General features: G+C 33.5%; 2 protein-coding genes across 5 annotated transcripts; one reads left to right on the top strand and one right to left on the bottom strand.

Annotated features, from left to right (window-relative positions):
• Positions 1–2,814: 2,814 nt before the first annotated feature.
• On the top strand, positions 2,815–21,629 carry LOC143914846 (uncharacterized). 3 transcript variants are annotated; one of them, XM_077435217.1, is made up of 2 exons: positions 2,815–2,916; positions 18,879–21,629. In XM_077435217.1, exon 2 carries the CDS (start codon positions 18,959–18,961, stop codon positions 19,643–19,645), a length of 687 nt encoding a protein of 228 aa, XP_077291343.1. In that variant the 5' UTR covers positions 2,815–2,916; positions 18,879–18,958; the 3' UTR covers positions 19,646–21,629. The 3 variants fall into 3 exon arrangements, with proteins under 3 accessions (XP_077291343.1, XP_077291344.1, XP_077291346.1); XM_077435218.1 differs by having other exon boundaries at positions 2,839–2,930; positions 18,879–21,622; XM_077435220.1 differs by lacking the exon at positions 2,815–2,916 and adding an exon at positions 18,650–18,801 and having other exon boundaries at positions 18,879–21,622.
• LOC143914842 (calcium release-activated calcium channel protein 1-like) lies at positions 3,369–22,970 on the bottom strand. 2 transcript variants are annotated; one of them, XM_077435212.1, is made up of 6 exons: positions 22,704–22,970; positions 9,833–10,300; positions 8,379–8,553; positions 7,333–7,587; positions 7,144–7,245; positions 3,369–7,066 (listed from the first exon to the last, which is right to left on the bottom strand). In XM_077435212.1, the coding sequence occupies exons 2-6, from the start codon at positions 10,298–10,300 to the stop codon at positions 6,918–6,920; spliced, it is 1,149 nt and encodes a 382-aa protein (XP_077291338.1). In that variant the 5' UTR covers positions 22,704–22,970; the 3' UTR covers positions 3,369–6,917. The 2 variants fall into 2 exon arrangements, with proteins under 2 accessions (XP_077291338.1, XP_077291339.1); XM_077435213.1 differs by having other exon boundaries at positions 22,700–22,949.
• Between the last annotated feature and the right edge of the window lie 327 nt (positions 22,971–23,297).

The following is a 23,297-nucleotide window of genomic DNA, read 5'->3' as shown; positions in this document are numbered from 1 at the left end:
TATTGCTCAAAGTGTGCACTACAGGATGATTTTTTCCAGTTTCACTGGTCAGTCACCGATCAACCCCCACAAACTGACGTAACGCGTTCTTATATTGTTTGCTAATTGGTTAATTGGAGTTAGTTCATTAGAATTAGTGGATATATGATAATAAAATGCTTTGTAATAAAATTGGATCTGGGAAAACACTAACGGGACAATCTTGCGAAATTGTGTATAATGTTTTCAACTATTTCATGCATCGTATAGTGAATAGTGAAAGTGACGAAAGAAATAGTTTTATGAAAAATTTATATACTTCAACTGCGGAAGCGACTGGTGTTTCTAATAGAAGTGTTCAGCGAATTGTTTCTGAAGTACGAAATCAATTTGTGGTGGCTAATAAACCGCCAACATCGCAACCTTCAATATCGGAGCCATCAACGACACAACCTATATCTTCAGAGTCATCAGATCCAGCAGCATCCACATCTTCATCGACTGTGCGAGTTGTTTTAAGGACTTTTATTTATGACAAGTTCTGACTCGGCCACAAAATTCTGAAGCCGGCAAACAATTCTATGCAAAATAATGAAAAAATATTTTGATGGTCTAGGCACCCAACAGTGAGCAAATTAACAACAAAGTGTAGCGCTTTCTTTGCGAATTTATTTTATTATCTTTGTAACGGTCGGGACTTTACTAATACTAGCCGACAAAGAAGAATGTCTATACATAATAATGAAAAGGACTGCATAATTATCAAAATTCGAACACTTTTAAAATCACTTATTTCCTGTTTAATATAATTCATATCCTATATTTTTTTCTAATTTTTTAATTCTTATTAATTTTTGCATACGTACGTTTGTTTTACTTATAATTTAAAAAAAACGCTATTTATCATTTTATTCGTGGCACGTATTCAAATATTAAATAAATATGCCATCCAAATTATATCATAGATCTTAAAAACATTACACGATCGGTTGAAATAAAATATATAAATATTAGCGTGTTAATTTCAACAGCCTGTATATGAAAAATGCATTTGTGTAAGTACTGTGCACGCGCCTTCTGTAGCTAATATACCTATAGGTAGGTAGTTTTTACCTTTTAAATGTATTTAAAAGGTATTTGAAAAAAGGTCAACAGCGTGGGGTTCGAACACATGACCGACGATACGTTCCTTTTAATTTTATTTTATTTAATAACTTAATATAAGCCAACACCATGCGATGATATGTCAACAACAACAACACTAGTTTTGTAATATTGACTATCGCTAAAAATGTTAACGCCAAAATATTTAAAGATGCAATTCGTAAATTTTATCAAACCTGTATTAATTATATTGAGCAATAAAAAAATCTTCCAGGGTGGAGACTTACCAATCTTTACAATGAGCGTTTAAAAAAATTCGCAATTTTTTGGCATTTATAGTCTAATTCAAATTTAGTATTGATATGCCAAAAGTGTGGAATCAATAATCTGATGTTTTACTGTTGATTGTGATTTTACAATGTTTTAAAATATTTATAGTTGATTAGTGGTGCTACCCGACTTCGTTCGATAAATGGAAATTAGATGAAAACCATTAAAAAAATCTTATTTGAAAATCTTATTCGAAAATAAAAAATATTATTTGACGACCGACCAATAACAAACGTCTTTGACCAATCCAACCAATCAGAAACGACTTTGACGACAGCTTATTAGAAACGAATTACAGACGCCGTTTCGATTTTATATATAAGATTGATTAAATATACTGATTTGAGCGGTAAATGTCTTTTAAATTTCAATAATCTGCTAATATAATTTCGAAAGAGAGTTTGTAAGGTTTGGTTGGTAGAATTAAGAAAAAACCTCTATATATATCTATGATATTTCCTCTTGGAAAATTCATGAGCATTTAGCGCCATCTATTGATAAATAAATGAATTTTTCTACGGAGTGTTGTACACGACTGTTTTTTATGACGGTTGGGAAAAAAGCAACATGTCCCAGCTCGCAGTTTGGTGACCGAAACTCGACCATGTGGTAGAGCCGCTACATTGTTTTATATTGTTTATATGTAGGTAGATAGGTAATTTTTACTTATAATACATCCGATGAAATTTTCATCGGGTCTATCGCTAGCAGAGAGACGTAATAAGAATAAAGGGGCCCTTACGAATAAATAATTGTTGTCAATTTTACGCGGTACGTCTCTATAAATACGCTACATTGCACGAAATGCAATCGGATCAATTTACTTATAAAAATGTATCCCATGTTGTTTATTGTGTGTTTTTGAATGTATTTTGCAATTTTTACAGATGCTTGCTCATCTTGCGAGCAATATAAACAAACAGATAAGTTTTTATCGGACATATGACGAGCACCAAGCGTCAAATACGACTGATGCTAAAATTATTTAGATCTGTCCGTGGACAGAGTGTCACTTGACAAAAAAAGAACACCTAAAGCCACTTCTATTAATATTACATTTATCTGATCGCTAGTGTGTAATAAATATGATTTGTTTAAGATTATGAATATTCTATGCTTATATAAACTTATAAAGCATTTTATATGTTTTTTAAGCTATAAAACGATTCTTTATATGCACTTTATATATATTTTATTTTATTTGCACTTTATTTCGGTCACGAGAAAACTGATTGACCGATTTTAGGGTATGACCAGTTTTAGGGTGTGACGGGTGGTCACGTGTGATCGATCTAGAGCGACCGGTTGTCCTGTGACTGGTTCACATATGATTAGTAGTCCGTTTACCAAATATACATAGTATGTATATGTATAGTTTTTGTACTACCCTCGACTGAGACTGAGTGTAATGCTAAGGTCGACATCAGTTCGCTTTCGGCCAACTAACGGGCGAAGAATAGTGACAGCTGTCAGTATTTTGTTCAAATTTATTTTTGCTGTCAAGTGAGTTTTACTGTGTAAAAACATTTTATATTCTACCAAAATGCATACATTTTAACATTTTCAATACGCTTTAATTCTTTAGATTAAGTGTCAAATGAATTCAAACGACACTTATACCTACCTGCTCATTTACATTCTTTGTTATTATTGGAAATTAAGGATCCATATAAACTTATAAAACATATATATTATATATAGTTAGGTATTCACCGTTGAATTAGTTTGTACATAAGTATATTTTAATAACTTCTTTGTAAAATTTAACCTAGACATAAAAACATCAATTTTTATAATAGTAAACAACAGCATATTACTATTGCCTAGTCAAAAGAATAATGATGATTAAAAGCGTCCCGGTGGCTGTAGAATCGTTGAGCAAACCAACTTCCATATAATCAAATTTCCATCTAAATAATCATAATAATTTCATTAAATTAAGACAAAAAAAAAATACGTTCACATAATGATATATTTTGAGAGATTATATATGTAGATCGGGTCTACGTGACGAGACAGAATGTTAAATTACAGAAAACACAAATATCGGATACTCTAAAAATTCAATTTTCCGAAATTACTATAGAGGAATTTTGGATTTGTGTCCAAGAGGAATATACAGTTCCTTATACGTATGAGGGCACTGTAAATTTTGTTGCAGTTTTCAACATCATATTTGCGTGAGGTCGGTTTTTCAACAATAACTAATATAAAAACTAAAAAACGAGAAAGACTTACGAATTTAGATGAAAAATTGAGAAAATGAACTACATATGTCAAATATACGACCTAATATTTTTGAAATCTGCAAAATGTGACAAGCTCAGGTATGACATCAATTGATTTTTACATCAAATAAATTCCATTTTGTTATGGGTAATTTTAAATTTAATTAAATTTACGTCTAGTTGAATTGTACATCTTTCGGTTTTATTAATTTTTACATTGCGTTCGTTGATTATACATATGCAGTGGCGGACTGGCCATACAAGCGAACCCATTATGTATATGTTAGAAAATATGGGCCCTCAGTAAAATTAAATAACTTTTTAACTATTTCACGTGTGTAAAAAATTATAGGATATTGCACTTTGGGACCTAAAGTTTGGGTATTTCAACAAAACAAATTTCTTACGATATACAAAAACAACTAATACCTGCTTAAACAGCCCAAAGATCGGTTAACTTTTTTTATTAGGCTCGAAATGTAAGTTTCAACATTTGCGTGGGCCCTTTTGCCGGGATCATTTCCAACGTCAATATTATGTATGTAAACACCAATACCTATGTAACAACTACCTATTGAAATAAAATTAGTAATAAACGAATTTCCGTGAATAATATACACTGAATTGCTTAAAACAATTTTGATAGGACGATTCATCATCAACCAGCGATTTAAATTTACATCATACTTTCAAAATAACATTTGATTATACTTCGACGATATAGTAAGATTTAAATACACAATTTTAAATAGTTTACGAATATAAAATCTATCCCTAATCTATGTAGATACATCCATGTAAATAGAAATATAGGATAGGGGCCCCCTCCCCAAAATCCCGATTTTCGAGTAACATTAATTGAAAATATTATGCATTTTTTTCAGGGACGTAATTTGGGGGGGCACTCGCCCCCCTAAATTAAGGAATTGTGTGAATTTAGAAAATATTATGAATTTAATAATTAATGAGATACTATGGTTGTATGAATGCAACGTTTATGTCTTATGTATGTTACTTTTGGGTAACTAATAAAATAATCGCTGTGCTTTGAAAAAAAAAATATTTCAAAGCAAGTATATTTTGGTTTTTAAGTGGTATGCCTTGGGAAAAATTCTTAGAAATTGTTCATCCTAGGGAGCGAATCGTTAGAAAGATCCCCTTTACTTTATTTTGTCTCAAAATCAGATGTGTAACGTTTATTTTTCTGAAAGTTCGTATATTTTTTGTTTTCAAGAAAAGTTTGAAATTAATATTTTACTGAATCGGTTCAATCACAAATGGTTTTATTTCTCGTATTTTTATTTTATTTGCAGACGTCCATTCTCTCACAAAACAATGAATGAGATGGATTAAAACTTCATGTGTAACGAATTCGGCCAAAAAAAGTTTTAGTTATTTAATAAAATTGCTTTCTGACCAAAGCCTTATCAAATTTAATACATAAAGAGTACAAATATAATTTTTTAGCTTGATACGTTCAGAGATGTGGTAAAAATTATTTTTGACTTTTTTAAGAGGACAAAATCCCACTTCTGGTTAATTAAATTTAATGATTTTTTTTATTATATTTTCATCACATTGATACAAGGAATTATACATAAAATCGTGAAGAGCAGACATATTTAAAGGGTCGATTAAAATAGTGGAAGAAAAATCCGGTAAACTGCCAACAAGAGTAAACTGTCACTTTCGGTTAACGGGTGTAACACACAGAACCACACACATTTTTCTATATTATGTAAACGTGATCAGTGATTGATTCTGAGTTCGAATTTTCGCATGATCACAAAACTTTATCTATTGTTATTACGTACATACATATGTAGATAAAGTGAAAAGACAGTCGGTAGAAATTAAGTTGATTGATAGTTTTTTAGTGACTCAGTTTGATGGTCGATTTTTGTTGACCATGTGAAGATTTTTGGAAAAAAAATTTCGCTTTTTTTCACTTTTTACATAATATTTTGTTATAATTGTTTTTTAGCTTTTATAGCTCAATAAGGTGTATGCAAAGAATATTTTCCATTTTTATTCCGATATAAAAAAGATTTTTTGAAAAAAAATTCAATTTGACCAATCTTTGCCTGCCCCCCCCCAAGAAAAAGCTGAAATGACGTCCCTGATTGTTTTCTTCCGAAAGTAAAAGCCGCTTTTATGCCGTATTCTTTTATGATGCATTCTATTTACCTAGGACAAGGGTTAAACCGAAATATACAATGTAATTTATTGATTTATTTTGCTTTTGCCATTTTTCTTGTACCTAAATTTGTTTATTACCATTTTTGAAGAAAAAAAATTTTTTCCCTTGATTTTTAGCGTGATGGAAAGAAGAAAATTTTGTTATATGGGGAGGGGTGGGACAAATTTTTTTAACCCTGGGTGGGCCCCCTTTGACTCCTGGCATGCACTGATTTCAGTCCCAGTCCGCCACTGTACATATGTATGTATATGTATGAATGTATTGTCTATTGTTATTGTTATTATATTATACATTCATACATACTGTCTTCATATCAATAAATATACCTCTTTAATTCAATAGATAGAGTATTTTTCAAGTTGTATCAGATTAAACTCGTAAATCTGAATCTTTATAATATCGTATCTAAAGGAAATCGAAATCGAAACATACATAGAGAACCTTTTACATTGGTATTTAAATTAAACTATGTACATACATACATACATATATCACTGGATTAACATACTTAATAACTATAATATTATATACATATGTACATACATACATATGTATGTATTGTATATAGTACAAACATACGTAACTATTGGGAATAACCATAACTTTGAGTATGTACATATGTATGTGTATTTGGTGTAATATGTACATATATACATATGTATAATAAAATTTGAGTATTTGAAATTGCATCAAAATCAATAAAAACGTGTATAATTATTAATCAAAACATTTAAACTAATTATTAAAGACATTTAGTATGTGTATGTATATGTATTATATTATATTACGTAATCGTATCATCTATCACATTTTATTAATAATTAATGCTAACATAAAATACTTGGGATTTTTTACTTGTTTGCTGCTTGCAATCACATTTGTCAGATACATACATATGTACATACATACTCGTTTGGCAATTTGACAATAGTATTACATAAGTACGTATTATTATTTACACAATTATATTGAGAAAAGATCACAGGATAATAATGACTCGAGTCACTTCTGGAATTTTCGTTATAACATATGTATTTATTTGTCTATAATATATAATATTTGAGGGTAGGTAGTCATCACACGGGAGAGTTTGCCGTGTTTGTTGCAGAGTCCAGATTTCTTTTCATACTTTCCAACTGTTCAATATCTTCATTAGAAGATTCGTATTTGTGAACCACTAATGAGTGATAAAAATGAATAGCGAATGCCACAAATACAATCAAAACTGAAACAAACAGGAAAACATGCGAGTAAAATATGATATCAGCATGAGATGAAAATATGAATATCGTTTTATCATACCTGGGATAACTATGACGGTGGCGGCTGTAGCTGCTGCGAAAGAATAATCCCAAAATTTTACCCAGCACAATATTGCGATTTCCACCAAAAACAGAAATAAACCTGTAAATTTATTAGACAAATATCTATTACAATACATGTGTATTTTATTTAGGTTATTAATTGTATGTATGTATGTATGATATTCACCTAAAACCGTACTAAACGCCCAAGCGAGTTCTATGAATCCTCGCATCCGTTCATGTGGCGATTCTCTCAAAACATCACTGGCACTCATTTTACTGGCAGCGTCTATGTTGGGTAGGAGATATGTAGAGATCATGAGGGCGAAAATGTGCACCGCCACTAGCACGGTTGTACAAACGGCAAAGATTACGAAAAGCCATTCCGGGACATTCGTCGGCTCGTTGATTTGTAATTCAACCATCGCTATCATCGCAAAACCTAAAACCACACCACATTTTCTGACAATTTAAATTATGTATCTACTGTGGTCACAAAACTAGTCGAATGCTCTAATCCTCGCATATTTATATATTATATTTCGAATTTCATACCTAAGCTGTTTACGGCTGTTTCGCTGCACTCGAGATAACGCGGGGCATTATTTATTTAGACAAAACTTGTTCATGACACCGTGTCTCTTCAAAACATATCTGCGCGACTATGTTGAAAGTACACTCGACTAAATGTCTCTAGATAAATAATCAATTTTCTAAAGTCAAACGTAAAATTAAATTACTCGGACTCGGTGATAATCTAGTTTGTTTTAAATAGTGTTTATATGAGAATCTTATTTCGAGTAGAAATCATTTGCATATACTTGTATTACATATGTACATGTACCTAGTACAACATAAGTTGAGGATGGAACCTTTTCGGCTTATTATGTACATACAAATGTATGTATTTTTCAATAGCATTACATTCACCATGACCAGTTGATTATCTAACAGCAGAACATTTTCAAAAATTTCGATGGGAGGTATTGGAATTCTTTTTTTATCTTCCTGAAATTCGAGACGTCGACGTCCATCAAACTGCCACCGACTATTTTGTTCTTCAATAGAAATCATTAAATCCGTAAAAATGAGCATTTTTAGTTACAATGTATTGTTATCCGTTTATGACGCAACAATTCTTAGAAAAAAAAGACTTATTAAAAAAAAAATTACGCGGCTTCCTAAATACAATAATTATAGTAGGTAGGTAGGTAGGCACAATAGATTAGTTACCCGAGAGCAGTTCCGAAGTGGTAGCTGTGGCTTTGAGTTTCGCTCTGGACATGTGAAGACGTCTCCAAGACAAGGCGTCTGGCGAGCGTGCTTTATCGTGGTCAACTTCGCCATTTCCGTGACAAGAACATCGACAGCTATGATTCGATGCACCCGATCCCACTATTCCGTTCATCTGCGTGATTCAAGTATTTATATTATTTTTCATTGGCATAGTCTTTCATGTATCATACATACATAGGTATAGATATAGGAGAGGGAAAATTTTTAATTTAATCAACTTCAAAATGACTTCCATTAGCATTACCTTTTCACAGCATTTTCTCCAGTTCTAGAAATACTTGGAGCGTTTCCAAAAATATTATAAATTAAATTTTGAAGCGGCTACGTAACTTTGTGTCAGAAAAAAGTCCCGAATTGTTTCAAATACATTCATATGTAGATGATTGGTTCCTCCGCCTTGACAACGCGTCCGTACACATCGCGTTAAATTTGCAACGTTTTTTGACAAAAAAACCAACATGATCGTTGTTTCTCACTTTCTACATACATACATATGTATGTGCATACAGGATGGTCCGCGGGAAACAGACGTTTTAGTGATGAGTAGTACTTGGCGTCTGGAGGAAGGAGGAACCTGTCAACAGCCATCGGGCTGTTCGACTCCTCACTCTATGCCATTTAGTCGTAATATAACTATAATTTAAAAGTCGAAGAATCAACATGGAAAATGGTATGGTTCCAACAAGATGGGACTGCTGTCCATACAGCTAGGTAATCGGCCAATTTTTCGCAGGTCAGGTTTCCGTCATAAAATAACAATTGAACTCCCCATTGTCCGAGAAAGCAGGAGAGCAAAAACAAAATGGTTGACAATAGTGAACCATTTTTTTTAGTTGGCGAGCAACCTGACCGCCGTCCCTTAGTGATGTCCCCTGGTCAGCCCGTTCAGCTGACCTTTCTTTGCGTCATTTTATCTGTGGGTGATTCTATCTTAAAGCACACGTGTACGTTGACTTGATTTTGACCCGCAATACAAAATCAAATCAACGAAGAAACACTGGGAAGAGTGGAGGCGAATTTATTCAATCAACAGCTCCAAACGTGTGTTTCTTGAAAACGGTTATCATTCGAGTGATATAATTTTTCGCACATAGATCAAATTGGCATTTTACCTTTATTCCTATATCAGTCAATAAATAATTTTTCTACAAAAAATTGATTTACTGTGTACTGTTTAATTTATAACCATCCGTTTCCCGTGGACCAGCCTGTAACATATTTACATATATTGGCACCGTGTGACTTTATTCTGTTCCCTCAAATGAAAAGAGAACGTAAAGGAAAATATGGATATGAGTACATATGTACACATGTAAAGGCGAATGGTTCCAAAAATACATACATGGTGTGAGGGTGAGAAGTAGAAAGAAGTTGAGAAGGTATGCAGGTACCTTTTTGTGGTCGGGAATCCAGTCGGTGGCTTTGAGCGGAAGATAGTCGAGGCTACTGTTGGGGCTGTCGGAGAGGAAGGCGTAGGGTTGAGGCCTCCTGCGGACTCTGTTGGCGTAGGTTCCGTAGACGTTGTCGTAGGGGTAGGCAGAGCGCGTCGTGTAAAACGGTTGGGTTTGGGGTTGGGGTTGGGGTTGGGGTTGGGGTTGGGTGTGGGGGTAGGGCTGGGGGTGGAGACGGGAGGGGGAAGGTCTCTGCACCCTCGCCGTGGCCATGGTCGTGGCTGTCGTCGTCAGAAGCATCTCAGAGGCGTGGTGGCGCAGGGGCGGAGGCCTACTCCACCTGCCCGCCTGCGTCCCCTGAGACACCACCCTCTTCACCGCACACACACCCTCCTCCGATGGAACCTGCACTTGCACTTGCACGCCGTTGCTCTCCACCGAGTGCAGTCGCACTTCACCGTCGCACATCTGCAATTTAAAACCAATTCGTTTTAATGTCCTTATAATATTACACATACATACATATGTTTAGGTAGAGTTTTCTCGCACGACTAGCTTTAACTTTTGTGACAGTTGAAATGTACGGCCAATGTTACACTTACTTTTGAAATATTCTGTCAAAACACATCAATATTCATGTATGCGAGCTCCGAACCTGTGTACACGAACACTCCATTACGTGCTCCATTGTACGTGCTAATTATTGTCTCCTTCTCCTTGCTAAATTATTTATACTCTAAAATAACTATGTACAACGTACACACACACACACATATGCACATACATAGTAAGTACCTACTTGGTTTTCTTTTCTACATTCGGATGGAGTCATGTCTAAAATACCATCAAAATAGTTCCATCAACGGGAATATTATATCCCTGTTTTAATCGCACAGCTTCACTAACGTGTGCGCGAGCGGGATACAGGGGTACTCGATGTGACGTCACCTAATCCCCTTGTATACTGCTCGCGCACACGTACGTATGTAAGTAAGGCTGTGGGTCAAAAACAGGGAGATTTTCACGACACGCCACTGGTACGTACATACATATGTATGTATGTATATACAATATGTACTGTCTACATTTATTACGTCCGAACACCTTTATCTTTTACAGGATATGTCATTATAAAATAAGCATAGATATCGTGATTTTCAAATTTTCTTCTTTTGTTAGATTTTTGTCGAGATGACCAAATTTTTTCTTAAGTAACAACTCCCATTTTTATGTACATACAGCAGTGTCGCTCCAATTTTGGAACAATGGTTTCCAATTTTTAACAAATAGAATTCGTCGTTTTACAAATCAATTTCGTCATTATACATATCAAATTCGTCATGTTGTAAATCGAATTAAACAATTGAATGTATTTTTTTAATACTCATTTTATTATACATAGAAAACTTTAAAGAGAATATTATAGAGAAAAAGAGAATTCGATTTAAAAAAAAAATACGTCGCAATTCGGTAAAAACGATCGAGGCGCGCAAAGAGTATGCATTGCAATATTCACGTAATGCCCCGGAAGATTGCCAATCAATAATTTTCATCGACGAATCGGGGTTATGTAATATGTATATGTATTTAATACTATTATTAATAATAATAATACCCTTATATGTATAACCGTACCCTACAAATATAACCTGTATTAAAGTACATAGACAAATTAAGTACAAACTTAGTCGATTACCAATACTAGATACATACAATGTATTATATGAATTTCAAGGAAATATAACGCTCATTGCCCATATATTTATACAAGTGATATTAGCTACGTAGGTACCTACATACATACATATGTACATATGTACGTTGTATCAATTATTATAGTTATGCATGTGTTGTACAAATTTACGGTGAAACACTGCGGCAGAGCTTAATTTATTTTTACGGAAAGATACACATTCATATGTACATTCATTCGTATGTAGTCAATAAATTATAGTCACACTCGTGGTATTATTATGTACATGTCTATTCAAATCTATTATATTTTTATTATAAACTCATTAGTACGTACACACGTATGTATGTATGTGCATACAATTTACGTACATATGTACGTAGGTTGCATTTACGTGATTTGCAGGTATATGGATGTTCATATTTTTCAAAAATCTACACCTCCAAATTAAGACAGAATTTTCTTTTTTTTAACGTTGTCAATTTTGTCATTAAAACGTCATAGATTTTGCCGTTTCACGTCATTGTATTATGTACATATGTACATATGTGTATAAATGTACATACATACATATAGATATAATGTGTACTCGTACTGTATGGGCACTCGATACACAATTCAAAAATAATACCTATTTATGTAAGTATTTCGATTTATTTTCGTCACAGACAGTTATTAGCCATGATAAATTTGCCATTAAGCCAGTGCTTCTTAACCTAACCGGTTCACCGCGAAAAAAATGGTAAAAACAGAAAAAATCTACGAAATAGTGAAAACAGGATTCGTTTGTTTCATAAATCGAAACAAAATAGTGAATCTATATATATATATACATATGTAGTGGTGTAGTCGGGCCAGGTCGCCGCCCAGTGTACTTTGATATAAAAATTGTTTTTCGAGTACAATTAAAAAATATTTTTGCTTATACATATTTCATATAAAAATTTGTATACCAAATATTGTGAGCAGACTCTCGTTTTAAAATTTGGTGACTACAACCGTATCCACACTCAAATGCTCATTTGAGTGCAGAAAAAAAATTAAAAACAGCCCAACAACAACCCATTGAAAAAATTATAACTGAAACTGAATCATCTAACAAAATTTTCAGATCTGTATATTATATTGCAATAAATAATAAGCCTTATTCAGGCCACTTTGATTGACTTTTCAAGTTAATTAGCATTTGATTTTTTATAAATATTTGTACTACCGATATTAGGATAAATCGGGGGGGGGGGGGGTCGTAATAAACACCGACCTGGTACTTTTTTTATTTAGCACTACACCACTGTATATATGTACATATGTATATGCTATGCTGCAAAGAACTTACCGAACGCACGACAGGATAATATGTTTTTGATTCTATTTCTTTATATAATATATACATATGTATAGAACAATTCAAAATGTCATGGGAGCTATGTGTGGGAATTTGTACGGATGGTGCTCCGTCAATGGTAAGCTCATTTAAAGGATTTGTCACCCTTGCCTCAAAGACAAGAAACCCTAATATCATATATTAAAATGCTTAAGTTTGAAATACATAGATAAACAATGTTATAATTTTAAAGAAATATCACTATAGCTGTAAATAAATATCGATATCCCTTTGCCCATTTATTATGGGAAGAAATTGAGGACATAAAACGATGCTTACGAAACGGATTTAAAGGAGTTTTTGCTACCGAAACAACACGACTATTTTCGTTAACTTGACAAAAAAAAAATAATTGACTGGGAATCCGATTTTACAATGGTTGCTGAGAAAAGGGCTTCATTATGGGTCTTGTAAAGAATTCAGTAACCGTTTTAGTCATTGATTCTTTACTAAATTATAAAAATAAAAATAAAATGAAACATAGAAAACTCAATACTCAATACTCAATAGTCGCACCTAAAAGTAAAATATGTATATACCTAAATAGAAGTACCCATATGAAGTTTAAGATGGTAAAACGGCCTGTTTTCTGTCGCACAGAGGGTCACTCTAAATTATATGTACATTTGCATGTTTAAATTCATGCTTAATTAGGTACAATCATACATATTTATATATGTATGTAGGTACAATCATCATTTTTGACGAATATCTGTGCGTAATTCAGAACACACACATGCACATTTAGGCAATTTGATTTCCATACAATATGTAACTATCGAGTAATATATAGAGCGTATCAAAATATTTCATGTTTAATTTTTTGCAAAATATACCTAATTGTAATTTGGGTTGATTTGAAATATGTACCATAAATAATAGTTGTGTTCATAAGAGTGTATATGTACAAATATAATACTTCGTAGGTATAATAATTGAGTAGAATTGTCAGTTGTGTCTGTTGATGTTGTGTTGTGTTGTGTTGTGTTGTGCACAAAAAGATGCGTCGCCAACGTCAAGAGGGGGCATTAAAATCGTATGCAATTCGCAATAACGACCGAGTGTAAATTAATGAACGGTTCGTAACTAACGCGTTAACAAAAGACAGGATCTGAGCCTAAACATCACACAGCCATTGTATCCTAACTCTCTATGTACACAGGGCCGCTCGCCGAGAGAAATCCCGAGCCCTGGAAAAATTTATTCCGGGCCCTGTAACGAATTTAAAAAAATATATTTTTAATATGCGAAAAAACTATCAGCACCATTAGAAAAATACCCACCTACATATGTATATGTATGTTGGTTGTTAAAATAATTGAATGAGAAAGGTAATGATTAACAGGTACGATTTTCCACACGGGGCCCCTATAGTAGCCCGGGCCCTGAAACTTTACCCCCCTCGGCGGCCCTGTATGTACATACATATCTCATTATATCTAGATAGTATATATGTACATACATATATAATATTACCTTACGTATATATGTAAATACACACACACATACATATGTATATTATATGTACATACATGTATTCACATGCAGTGGCGAATCAAGTAAATAGGAGGCGCATTTGAAATTTGAGGCCCCCATTTCAGTAAAAAAAAAATGCTATCATCTTTTTTTGCCATGCTTTTCAGTATATGGTTTTTCATTGGGATTTTACAAACCCATGTTTTTTACTTAATTTTCTTTATTTACTATTCATAAATGTAGGAATGATTTTTAAACGAGCCGAGCCGTATGTGTGGTTGGTCAAACTGCTAGGGATAAAGTATGTGTGTGGTATGCATGGGAGAGACCGGAGGCGTGTTGTTATGGTCACTTGTTGGAGAACAAGCCCGACGACATGTGATAATAAATAGTTCTGACTTAATCTGCGCGTTTCGCTTGGAATCCTTCACATCCGGATCCTATATATATGTATGTACATACCTACATACTTGAAACAATAACGATTTTTGGTACAATTTTAAAATAGGTATTAATTTCAGTTATTCTTGGCTTACGAACGTATTGTGGACAATGATAATAATTTATGTTTGAAAGTTGTAAATTTTCGGGAGCCCAAGCGCGCGCTTATTTTCAATGTACATATGTATGTGTGATAAACCGCCGCTGTGTATATACATACATACATGTAAATATGTGACTGACCATATCTTCGACAGATCAACGACAATTTTTAATGCAAGGATGTTCATAGTTTTTCAATTAAAATCGATTCCCACAACAATTGGATATCCTGATATCGATTCTTCGTTGCCCGATGGCAGATGTACATATGTATGTATGTATGTACAGGTACATCAGTATCGTCACTGGTCGCTTTACTCTTTAGTCATTAGCATTACCATAAGTGTCGTTTAATCGCCCAAATAAAACATGAGTGAGTGTAAAAATATTTGCATCGGCGCGGCGCGGTGTGTTTGGAAGTTCTTCTGTAAATAAACAATGTCAAAGCCGTTACTTACTCGAAATCAACTTACTCGCAAAACGCCTACGAATTTTAAATACATACGTAACTACATTGTTACAAGTTCTTTTTTAATTAAAAGCGACTTAAATTTTGCCAATTTTCTTAACAATTTGTGTCTAAATATTTTTATCATCATATTGTCCATTCTATACATTAGAAAGCCACTCATGTGTGTACGTGTTTTTGGTTTCAAAAATCATTTCATTATGCGTTATGGCACATTAAAAACTCACATGTGTCAAAAAAACTGACCATTCAATTATCGTATGTATGTACATACTTACCGCTGCCGCTAATTTAATAAATAAAAGCTTTTAAAAATACTAACTGATCTATATAGATACATATGTATGTATACTTACTTGAATGTACATACTGTCCTTTCATTTTATTATTTATCATCATTTAAAATTCGTGAACTAACGTGACGTCTAACATTTTCCCGCTAAGTTTGTTAAAATATGTACAATACTAAACTAAATAATTATGGATGTAATTTCCACTTACATATATTGATGACTAAACCGAGCAAAATGACAAAGTATGAAAACGATCGGATAAGAGCCCAAATTTTTTTTGACTAGTGATCGTAAATGAAAGTAAGAAGAGGTTTGTAATAAAAAATGAGGGCTAATGAGCGTAAACACTATTTGCTACGTATTAAGTCGCAGACGAGAATTTATAATACATACATGCAAATAATATTTCCACGTACAACATGTACGTATGTATAATACATAGAAGATTAATAACGATTTATAAGATTTTGTACAGGTGCAAAAAAAATGCAGACACTTACACATACTTATTTACATACACGGGCCGGGCCATTCAAAGTGATTCCGAGAAGGATGTAACATACAGAATACATACTTAATGCATGTGTTTATAATATGTACATATGTGCATACTCACATCGTGTGTAGGCATACATACATACGTACATACATATAGCATTTACCACTTATTTGTTTATTTTTGTGACATTATATTATTTTATTGTTGTTTCTTTAATGAAAATATGTATGCTTCGGAAATAACTAAGTACCAACATACATACTTACATATCCACATACACGTGTGCTTTAATCAATGCTCGTTTCCCGAATCAGATAGCGTCTTCCTCTACGTATACCCGGTCGATCCCCTACGGTGACTTTACCGTGAAAATTCCTCGGGATTGTGAATCTTCGTTAGTTTCCTCTTTTAATCTTTTTGTTCGGTGAATCCCTTTACAGATGCACGCCTTTCTTAGATTTTTTTTCAATAAATTTTCAAATTAAACTATGGTTTGGTTTTATTTTCATTTTTACAAGTGTTGAAAATTACGACTCACAGAGATAGGCTTCTCCCAAGGTACATCAGAATTCTCCCAGATATTGAGTTTAACTCCAATGTATGTATGTATGTGGGTACATATTTACGTATTCATAACTTTAAGTTTCAATTCAATCTTAGAAAAACACTTCCTCTGACATGACAATCTACAACAATGCTGGACTCTACTGTCTTCTTCCACGTTGATAACTTAGTCAATGTACCTGTAGTATGTATGTATATCTTGACAAATTACATAAGCATCTACTTAGAATCATCATTTTAGTCGATCCTAGCTAGATGAGTTGAAATAAAGTTGTCTTTTTTAATCAGATGCCTGCGTGTATGAATGTACATACAATGTAATACTGAAATCGGATTTTCATCTTCCATTTCGTTTCGAGAATTTGTGTAATGTGTTTGGGATATTTTTACTTTATCTATGTACGTAGTAACAATAGATGAAGTTTTGTGATCATGCGAAAATTCCAACTCGAGATTTTGACTGATTCGAACTCAGAATCGATTACTGATCACGTTTTTATGATCTAGAAAAAATGTGTGTGTGTCTGTTTGTCTGTGTGTTTTGGGGATTTTTTGAACACCGTTAGTCCTATCGAACTGAAACTTAGTATCGGTTATTGAAATTCTTATCTACACGATGTACATTTTTTTCAAATTTTTAAGTTGACTGTAAATGGTACCTCCCCTTATAGGTGTCTTCTTTTTTACATACCTCCTTTACGTTTTTTTAAGTTTTTGAATTCAATTATATCCCAAACTACTAACTGAATCGGGCTGAATTTTTTTAATGTACTAGAAATAATAATTTTATATTTTTTAAATATTTTTATCTCAACCGGAAGTAGTACTTTTACTCTAGAGAATCGAGGTTTTTTATGTTTTTCTCAAAAACTTTTTAGTTTATTGAACTGAAATTTCATATCTATCAGTTTAAGCTTAATACCAAGTTATGTAAGTATAAAATTTGGTAAGCATCACACAAGTTGGTAAGTTGGTCACCCCCAAATTTTTTTTTTCAGTTCTAATGTTGAATCAAATAGAGCAACACTCACACAATATGTATGTACATAGATCAATGTAAAATAACAATTACTCTACATACATGCGTAGTTATCATTTTTGTAGACACGTCAAATTATTTCTTTTAAATACGTACTACAAATAAGTAGGTATTATGATAAAAACCTATAGCCAATAGTCGTTTGAATACCTTCTGACCTCGATTGTTTTATCTAATGTGGAGCTGGAGTAGCACACTGATGATGAAACATTAATTTCGTCTATTTAGAATGACTTGTAAATATGTATTCTGAGGCGTACATATGAATTTCGTTTGATGACCAGGACTCGAGTAGAATAAACACCAACGACAAATGTTTTTTTGGATTTACCCACTAGCTCGGCTCAGAGGCGACCTGGTCACCTTTTGATCGCAAGTGGAAATAATAAAAATAAGATACACGTTACGTTGCTTTCTCTTTTTTCGTATTTGCCTAAAAATTTTCTTTTATTTTGCTTCCATCTCCTGTACACTGTACACCTACATACATACATACATATATAGCCTTAAATTTTGATAAAATATCATCGGTGTATCAAATGCTGTTTATTCTTGCTCAATATAACAAAATGGGTTCAGTGCATAATACATATAAGCATTTTATTTTTTTTGTTTTTTTTTTAGTAGCATACATATATATGTATGTATGGGTACATACATACTACACAAGTGTGTATATGTATGTAGGTAACTGAATCTACAATGTATCGACATGTGTACAAACTTATTATTCGTAGTATTATATTATATATGTACATACATAGGTACTTACTTAAGTAGGTATGTATGTATGTATTTAAACGCATATATATTTGTATGGCACATGTGAACATGAATACATGTATGTATTTATGTAGTAGGTATGTAGATGAAAATTTACCAGGAAGTCCGAACGTGATTGTCAACCTCCCAGTAATTAAATGATTGTAAAAAGTCTCATTATCTGATAAGAGCGGCACTTAAATGGCCATCGTTTTAACAAAGCTACAAGAAAATTATCCCTAATCACGTGAGCTCGTTGATCGTCTTCCAATTACAATTGCAATAGAGTTGTTTTCTGATCACTTTATTTTGTTCTCGTTTCAGATGCCGATAAAATCAATGCTCGATAGGCACACATGCTGTGTACTGTAGAAGTAGGCCGTAGGGACTAGACTCCATCAGCAATGATTCAGTCGAATCTTGTACATATGCTCGATACCAAGTCGGCCTATTTTAATATTGAAGAAGATGAAAATGTATGTCTTGAATCAGACGAGAAACGTGATTCAGTGGGAGAAACTTTCGACGACAAGTCACCGGAGGAGTCGAGAGGTCGAGAGGAGCCGATTTGCGTGGATCCTCTGTTCAATTTGAGCCCCAGGAGTATGCCAATATCGCCACATGGCGTGATCGAAGAAGACTTCAAACACAACCCTTGGGCTATGCTGGTAGCGACGATCTTCCTGACGAAGACGACGGCTCGAGCTGCCAGACCTGCGATGCGGAAATTCTTTGGCGACTTTCCCGGGCCACTCGCGGTCCTCGAGGTAAATCCGGAGGAGCTGGAGCAGTACTTTGAGATGCTGGGGCTTCGCAAGCGGTCTCACATGATATGGAGGATGACGTACCAGTTCTTGTCGGCGAAATGGAGGAGGGCCAGCGACCTGTGCGGCATCGGCAAGTACGGCGAGGACGCCTACAGGATATTCTGTTTGGGTCACACGGACGTCGAACCCACAGACAGATTCCTAAAGCTCTATCTACACTGGCTCAAAACACACACTCATCACTTGGACGAGTGGGCCAATTCCGATTGTGAGTGCCTCATCGTCGATCCCACTACTGCCTACTATTCCATCTCGTTAAAATAAAACACACATCCAATGTGGATCAACAACACATTGGATGTACATACATATATACCAAATACAATACCTACAGCATTTCATATTTCTTTTCAACTTCTTATGCAATATTGTGGATGACGAATCGTTCATTTTATGTTTATTGTTTTATTTATATTTTATGTTCCTATAAACATACCTACATGGGTACGTGTGTATAAAATAAAATATAGTTTCTCAATTTTACAACTAAAAAAAATCACATATTATTCATGTACATTTGTATAGTGTAAATAAAGCTTTAACCGCATAACGTTTTTGTAATTGGATCGTTTTATAATATTAATACATATGTATGTACATATTATACGAGTATGTACGAGTATAATGCGATTGTGTGGAATCCGCATGAAGCAAATTACTCTCTGATGATTGAGAAAGTGCAAAAAGCATTTCTTCGTTTCCTATATAGGAAAGAATATGGGTATTACCCATATCTCTACCCCACTCCTTTCCTTTTGGGCATGCTTGGGTATAATTCCCTTGAACTTCGGAGAAACTTCTCATTAATTCGTTTCGTTCTCCTGCTCTTACGTGGTGATACGTCATGCCCGTTGTTGCTGGAGCAGTTGGGACTTTATGTCCCTAATCACTATGTGCGTGGTAGACATCATCATTTGCTGGCTGTACCTCCTGCCCGCACAGTCCTTTTTCGAATGGCTCCTATTCCAAGAGCTATTCGACTTCTTAATGAAATCGTTGCTGCCGAGACTGAATGTGATATTTTCCACCTTAGTGAGCGTAAATTGTCGGAAATTACTCTAACCCATTTATCTGGTAGTCTGCGCTCATCATTGTTTTCATGATTGATTGTGATTTATGAGTGAAATTTTGATTAACTCTCTTCCATTTGGGCCTTACAGGGATGTTTTGTATTTGTAGTTTGTTTCTTACATATTTATTGAAACTGGCTGTAGGTGCAAGGCATTCCTTATGCTATATTTTATTTGATATTTTTACTTTATCTGTTATTATTAAATGCTATTTTTTATGTTTATGTATGGATGTATTTATGTGTATGTTTAATTGTTATTATTTTTTTTTTGTGTTATATTTGACCATTGTGGCGCTTTAGGAATTCCTGTTATGCCACAATGGTCTGTTTAGAATAAAATAAATAAATAAATTATCAAAGGTGACGTCTCGCCACATTTACATGTTTGTCAATTTGTTATATTGAATTCTATGTTTTAGCATTAAAATTGAATTGTATACCGATACCGGTGTTTTGCTGTACATAGTATAATTTAATATGTAGTTTAAACATCCGAGTCCAAAATAATGGTGTGTCAATTGTACCTAATTCCTTCTCATATTATATTTTAGTTAATGTAGTATTCCTAAGTAACTACATGTGTATGTAGTGTAGTTCGCCTTGTGTCTATTTTTTTAAGGCGTTGCTAAGTATTGCTCGATTAAAGATTGGAGATGTCACATAAATACATATGTACATAGTTTTTCCGAATTGATTTTGAAAATGGAGTAATGTTCATAAATAAGTACGTAAGTATTAAAACTATTCTTTGATTTTTTTGCGTTAGTGTGGAATTCGTAGAATTAAATTAAAAATAATCATGATAATTATGCAAATAATGATGATAACAACGAAATAATGTATATACCTACATACAAATGTATACATAATTATGTGTACTTGGAGGTACCTATGGAATGTCAGTAATTTAAATTGTATTTATTTTATAATTTACTAACGTATGTAAGGATACATATGTATGTAAGGATACATACATACATACATATGTACATATACACGAATTACTGCAATGAATATGAAAAATAACGTTTAGAAACACTAGCAAAGCACATTATTTAAATAAATTAAATTTTAATTAAGGAATATGGAATTAATTAACTCGTATTATATTTACTTAATAGACATATGTATATTTTTAAATCCTGCTAAACCAAATAAATTTTTAGTACCTATATAAAAATAGTCATATATAATTATTTCAATGTATACAATTTTTCTAAAACAATTTACACATATGTATGTACACATAATATGATATAATGAGCTATATATTATACAGAATCAATGATAGGGGGGGGGGGAGCTGGGATAAAGTCCAGGGCCCAGACTACTTGAGGGTCCCCGTATCGGGACGTCCGGCTGACCGATATTGATATTTTATATTAATCCGTATAAAAATACACGAATTCAATACTTATTATTTTTCGATCCACAAATTCTTTGTGCCCATGTGAAATCGTACCTGTTATATCATATTTTCTAATTCAATTATTTTAAAAAATAACAACCAACACAGATATATTTTTAATAGTTGTGATAATATATTTTTCGCATATTAAAAATATATCCATAAGAATTATTTTTCTTATGGATATATTTTTTGATTTAGATTTCTATTATACGTATAATATTTAGTGTCGTGAGCTTCATCAGTGATTCGAATACATACTTTATACTTCACCTACTATTTATACATACATATCAGTAGCGTGCCGTGGAAATCGCGCTGTTTTTACAAGATTTTTATTATCTTCCCTCATTATTGTAAAGCTTAATTTTGCACAAGGGGACTCGGTGTGACGACACCTAGTACCCTTGTTTGCATCCTGCTCGTGCACACGTAAGTAGGAAAGCTGTGCGATAAAAACGGAGAGTTTTCCAAGTATATTTTGTATAGCGTACATTTTATAAATATTATTATTTTCAACATTTGGTCATAATATTGCAGGATAATGCAACAAAATGCAACAAAAATGTAAAACTCTTCATTTTTCAGAATAGTTCATTTCACTTAGATGAAATTTGATCAGAATGTAAATACTGGAATTGCTTAAACTCGCGTGAAAGACACAAGTGATGTGGAACAGCGGTAATTTTTCACTTTTTTTTTTAAATCTAAAACTGTCGTGCATGATCAGTCTTCCGATAGAGACTACCGTAAAACTACATTATTTTAATAATATCATCATATCGGTATTTGCTAGAATATATAATGTAAATAAAGTTTAAAATGTAAAAGTGTGTACCTACCACTCGCCGAGAAGAATACAAATATGTACGATTTTCGAAGATCACAATATGTATTTCAATTAGACGATGCGATTAACGTACGTGGAATTATTTGGTCGTAAACGGAGACATCGTTCGTTTATAAAATAAAGTTTTATCTGCACTCTCGACGATAAGTGTCGCGTCGTATGGCGACCGAATGATGCAAACAACGCGACGAATGAACGACGACTGACTCGACTCGATCGTCGATTCCGCTCATCACTCGTGGCGCGAGACGTTCAAATCGTGTTTCAGCGTTCAGCGTTTTCGAACGGACTTACTCCGCGAATCGTGTTCGTAAATCTCTACAAAATAATTATTTATTTTTCACGAATGCCGCGGCAGATCACCCCAAATCAACGCTGTGATTAAGATACAGATATCGATCATAAATCGACAAATACGGATCAGCCGAATTTGCGATAGACCAGTAGGAGTAAATTCCGACTTCCGACTTTCGACGATCGGGTTAGATAACTTGGTAAACTCTAACCGATCTATTCGGTCACAAAGTTTGTACGTACATATATGTATGTAAATCTATATAGACGGCTATCCGTTTCGGCACATTGA

This window comes from Arctopsyche grandis, chromosome 7 (genome assembly GCF_051622035.1).
Source record: "Arctopsyche grandis isolate Sample6627 chromosome 7, ASM5162203v2, whole genome shotgun sequence".
NCBI lineage: Eukaryota > Metazoa > Arthropoda > Insecta > Trichoptera > Hydropsychidae > Arctopsyche > Arctopsyche grandis.
Note: the sequence above shows the minus strand (reverse complement) of the source record. Positions and strands in the feature narration are given on the sequence as shown.

Coding starts and splice junctions, on each gene's coding strand:
- LOC143914842 (XM_077435212.1), bottom strand. CDS start 10,300: ATGTGCGACGGTGAAGTGCGACTGCACTCGGTGGAGAGCAACGGCGTG. Junction 7,246..7,332: donor GGCGTTTAGTACGGTTTTAG/GTGAATATCATA, acceptor ATAAATTTACAG/GTTTATTTCTGTTTTTGGTG. Junction 7,067..7,143: donor CACCGTCATAGTTATCCCAG/GTATGATAAAAC, acceptor TGTTTGTTTCAG/TTTTGATTGTATTTGTGGCA.
- LOC143914846 (XM_077435217.1), top strand. CDS start 18,959: ATGATTCAGTCGAATCTTGTACATATGCTCGATACCAAGTCGGCCTAT.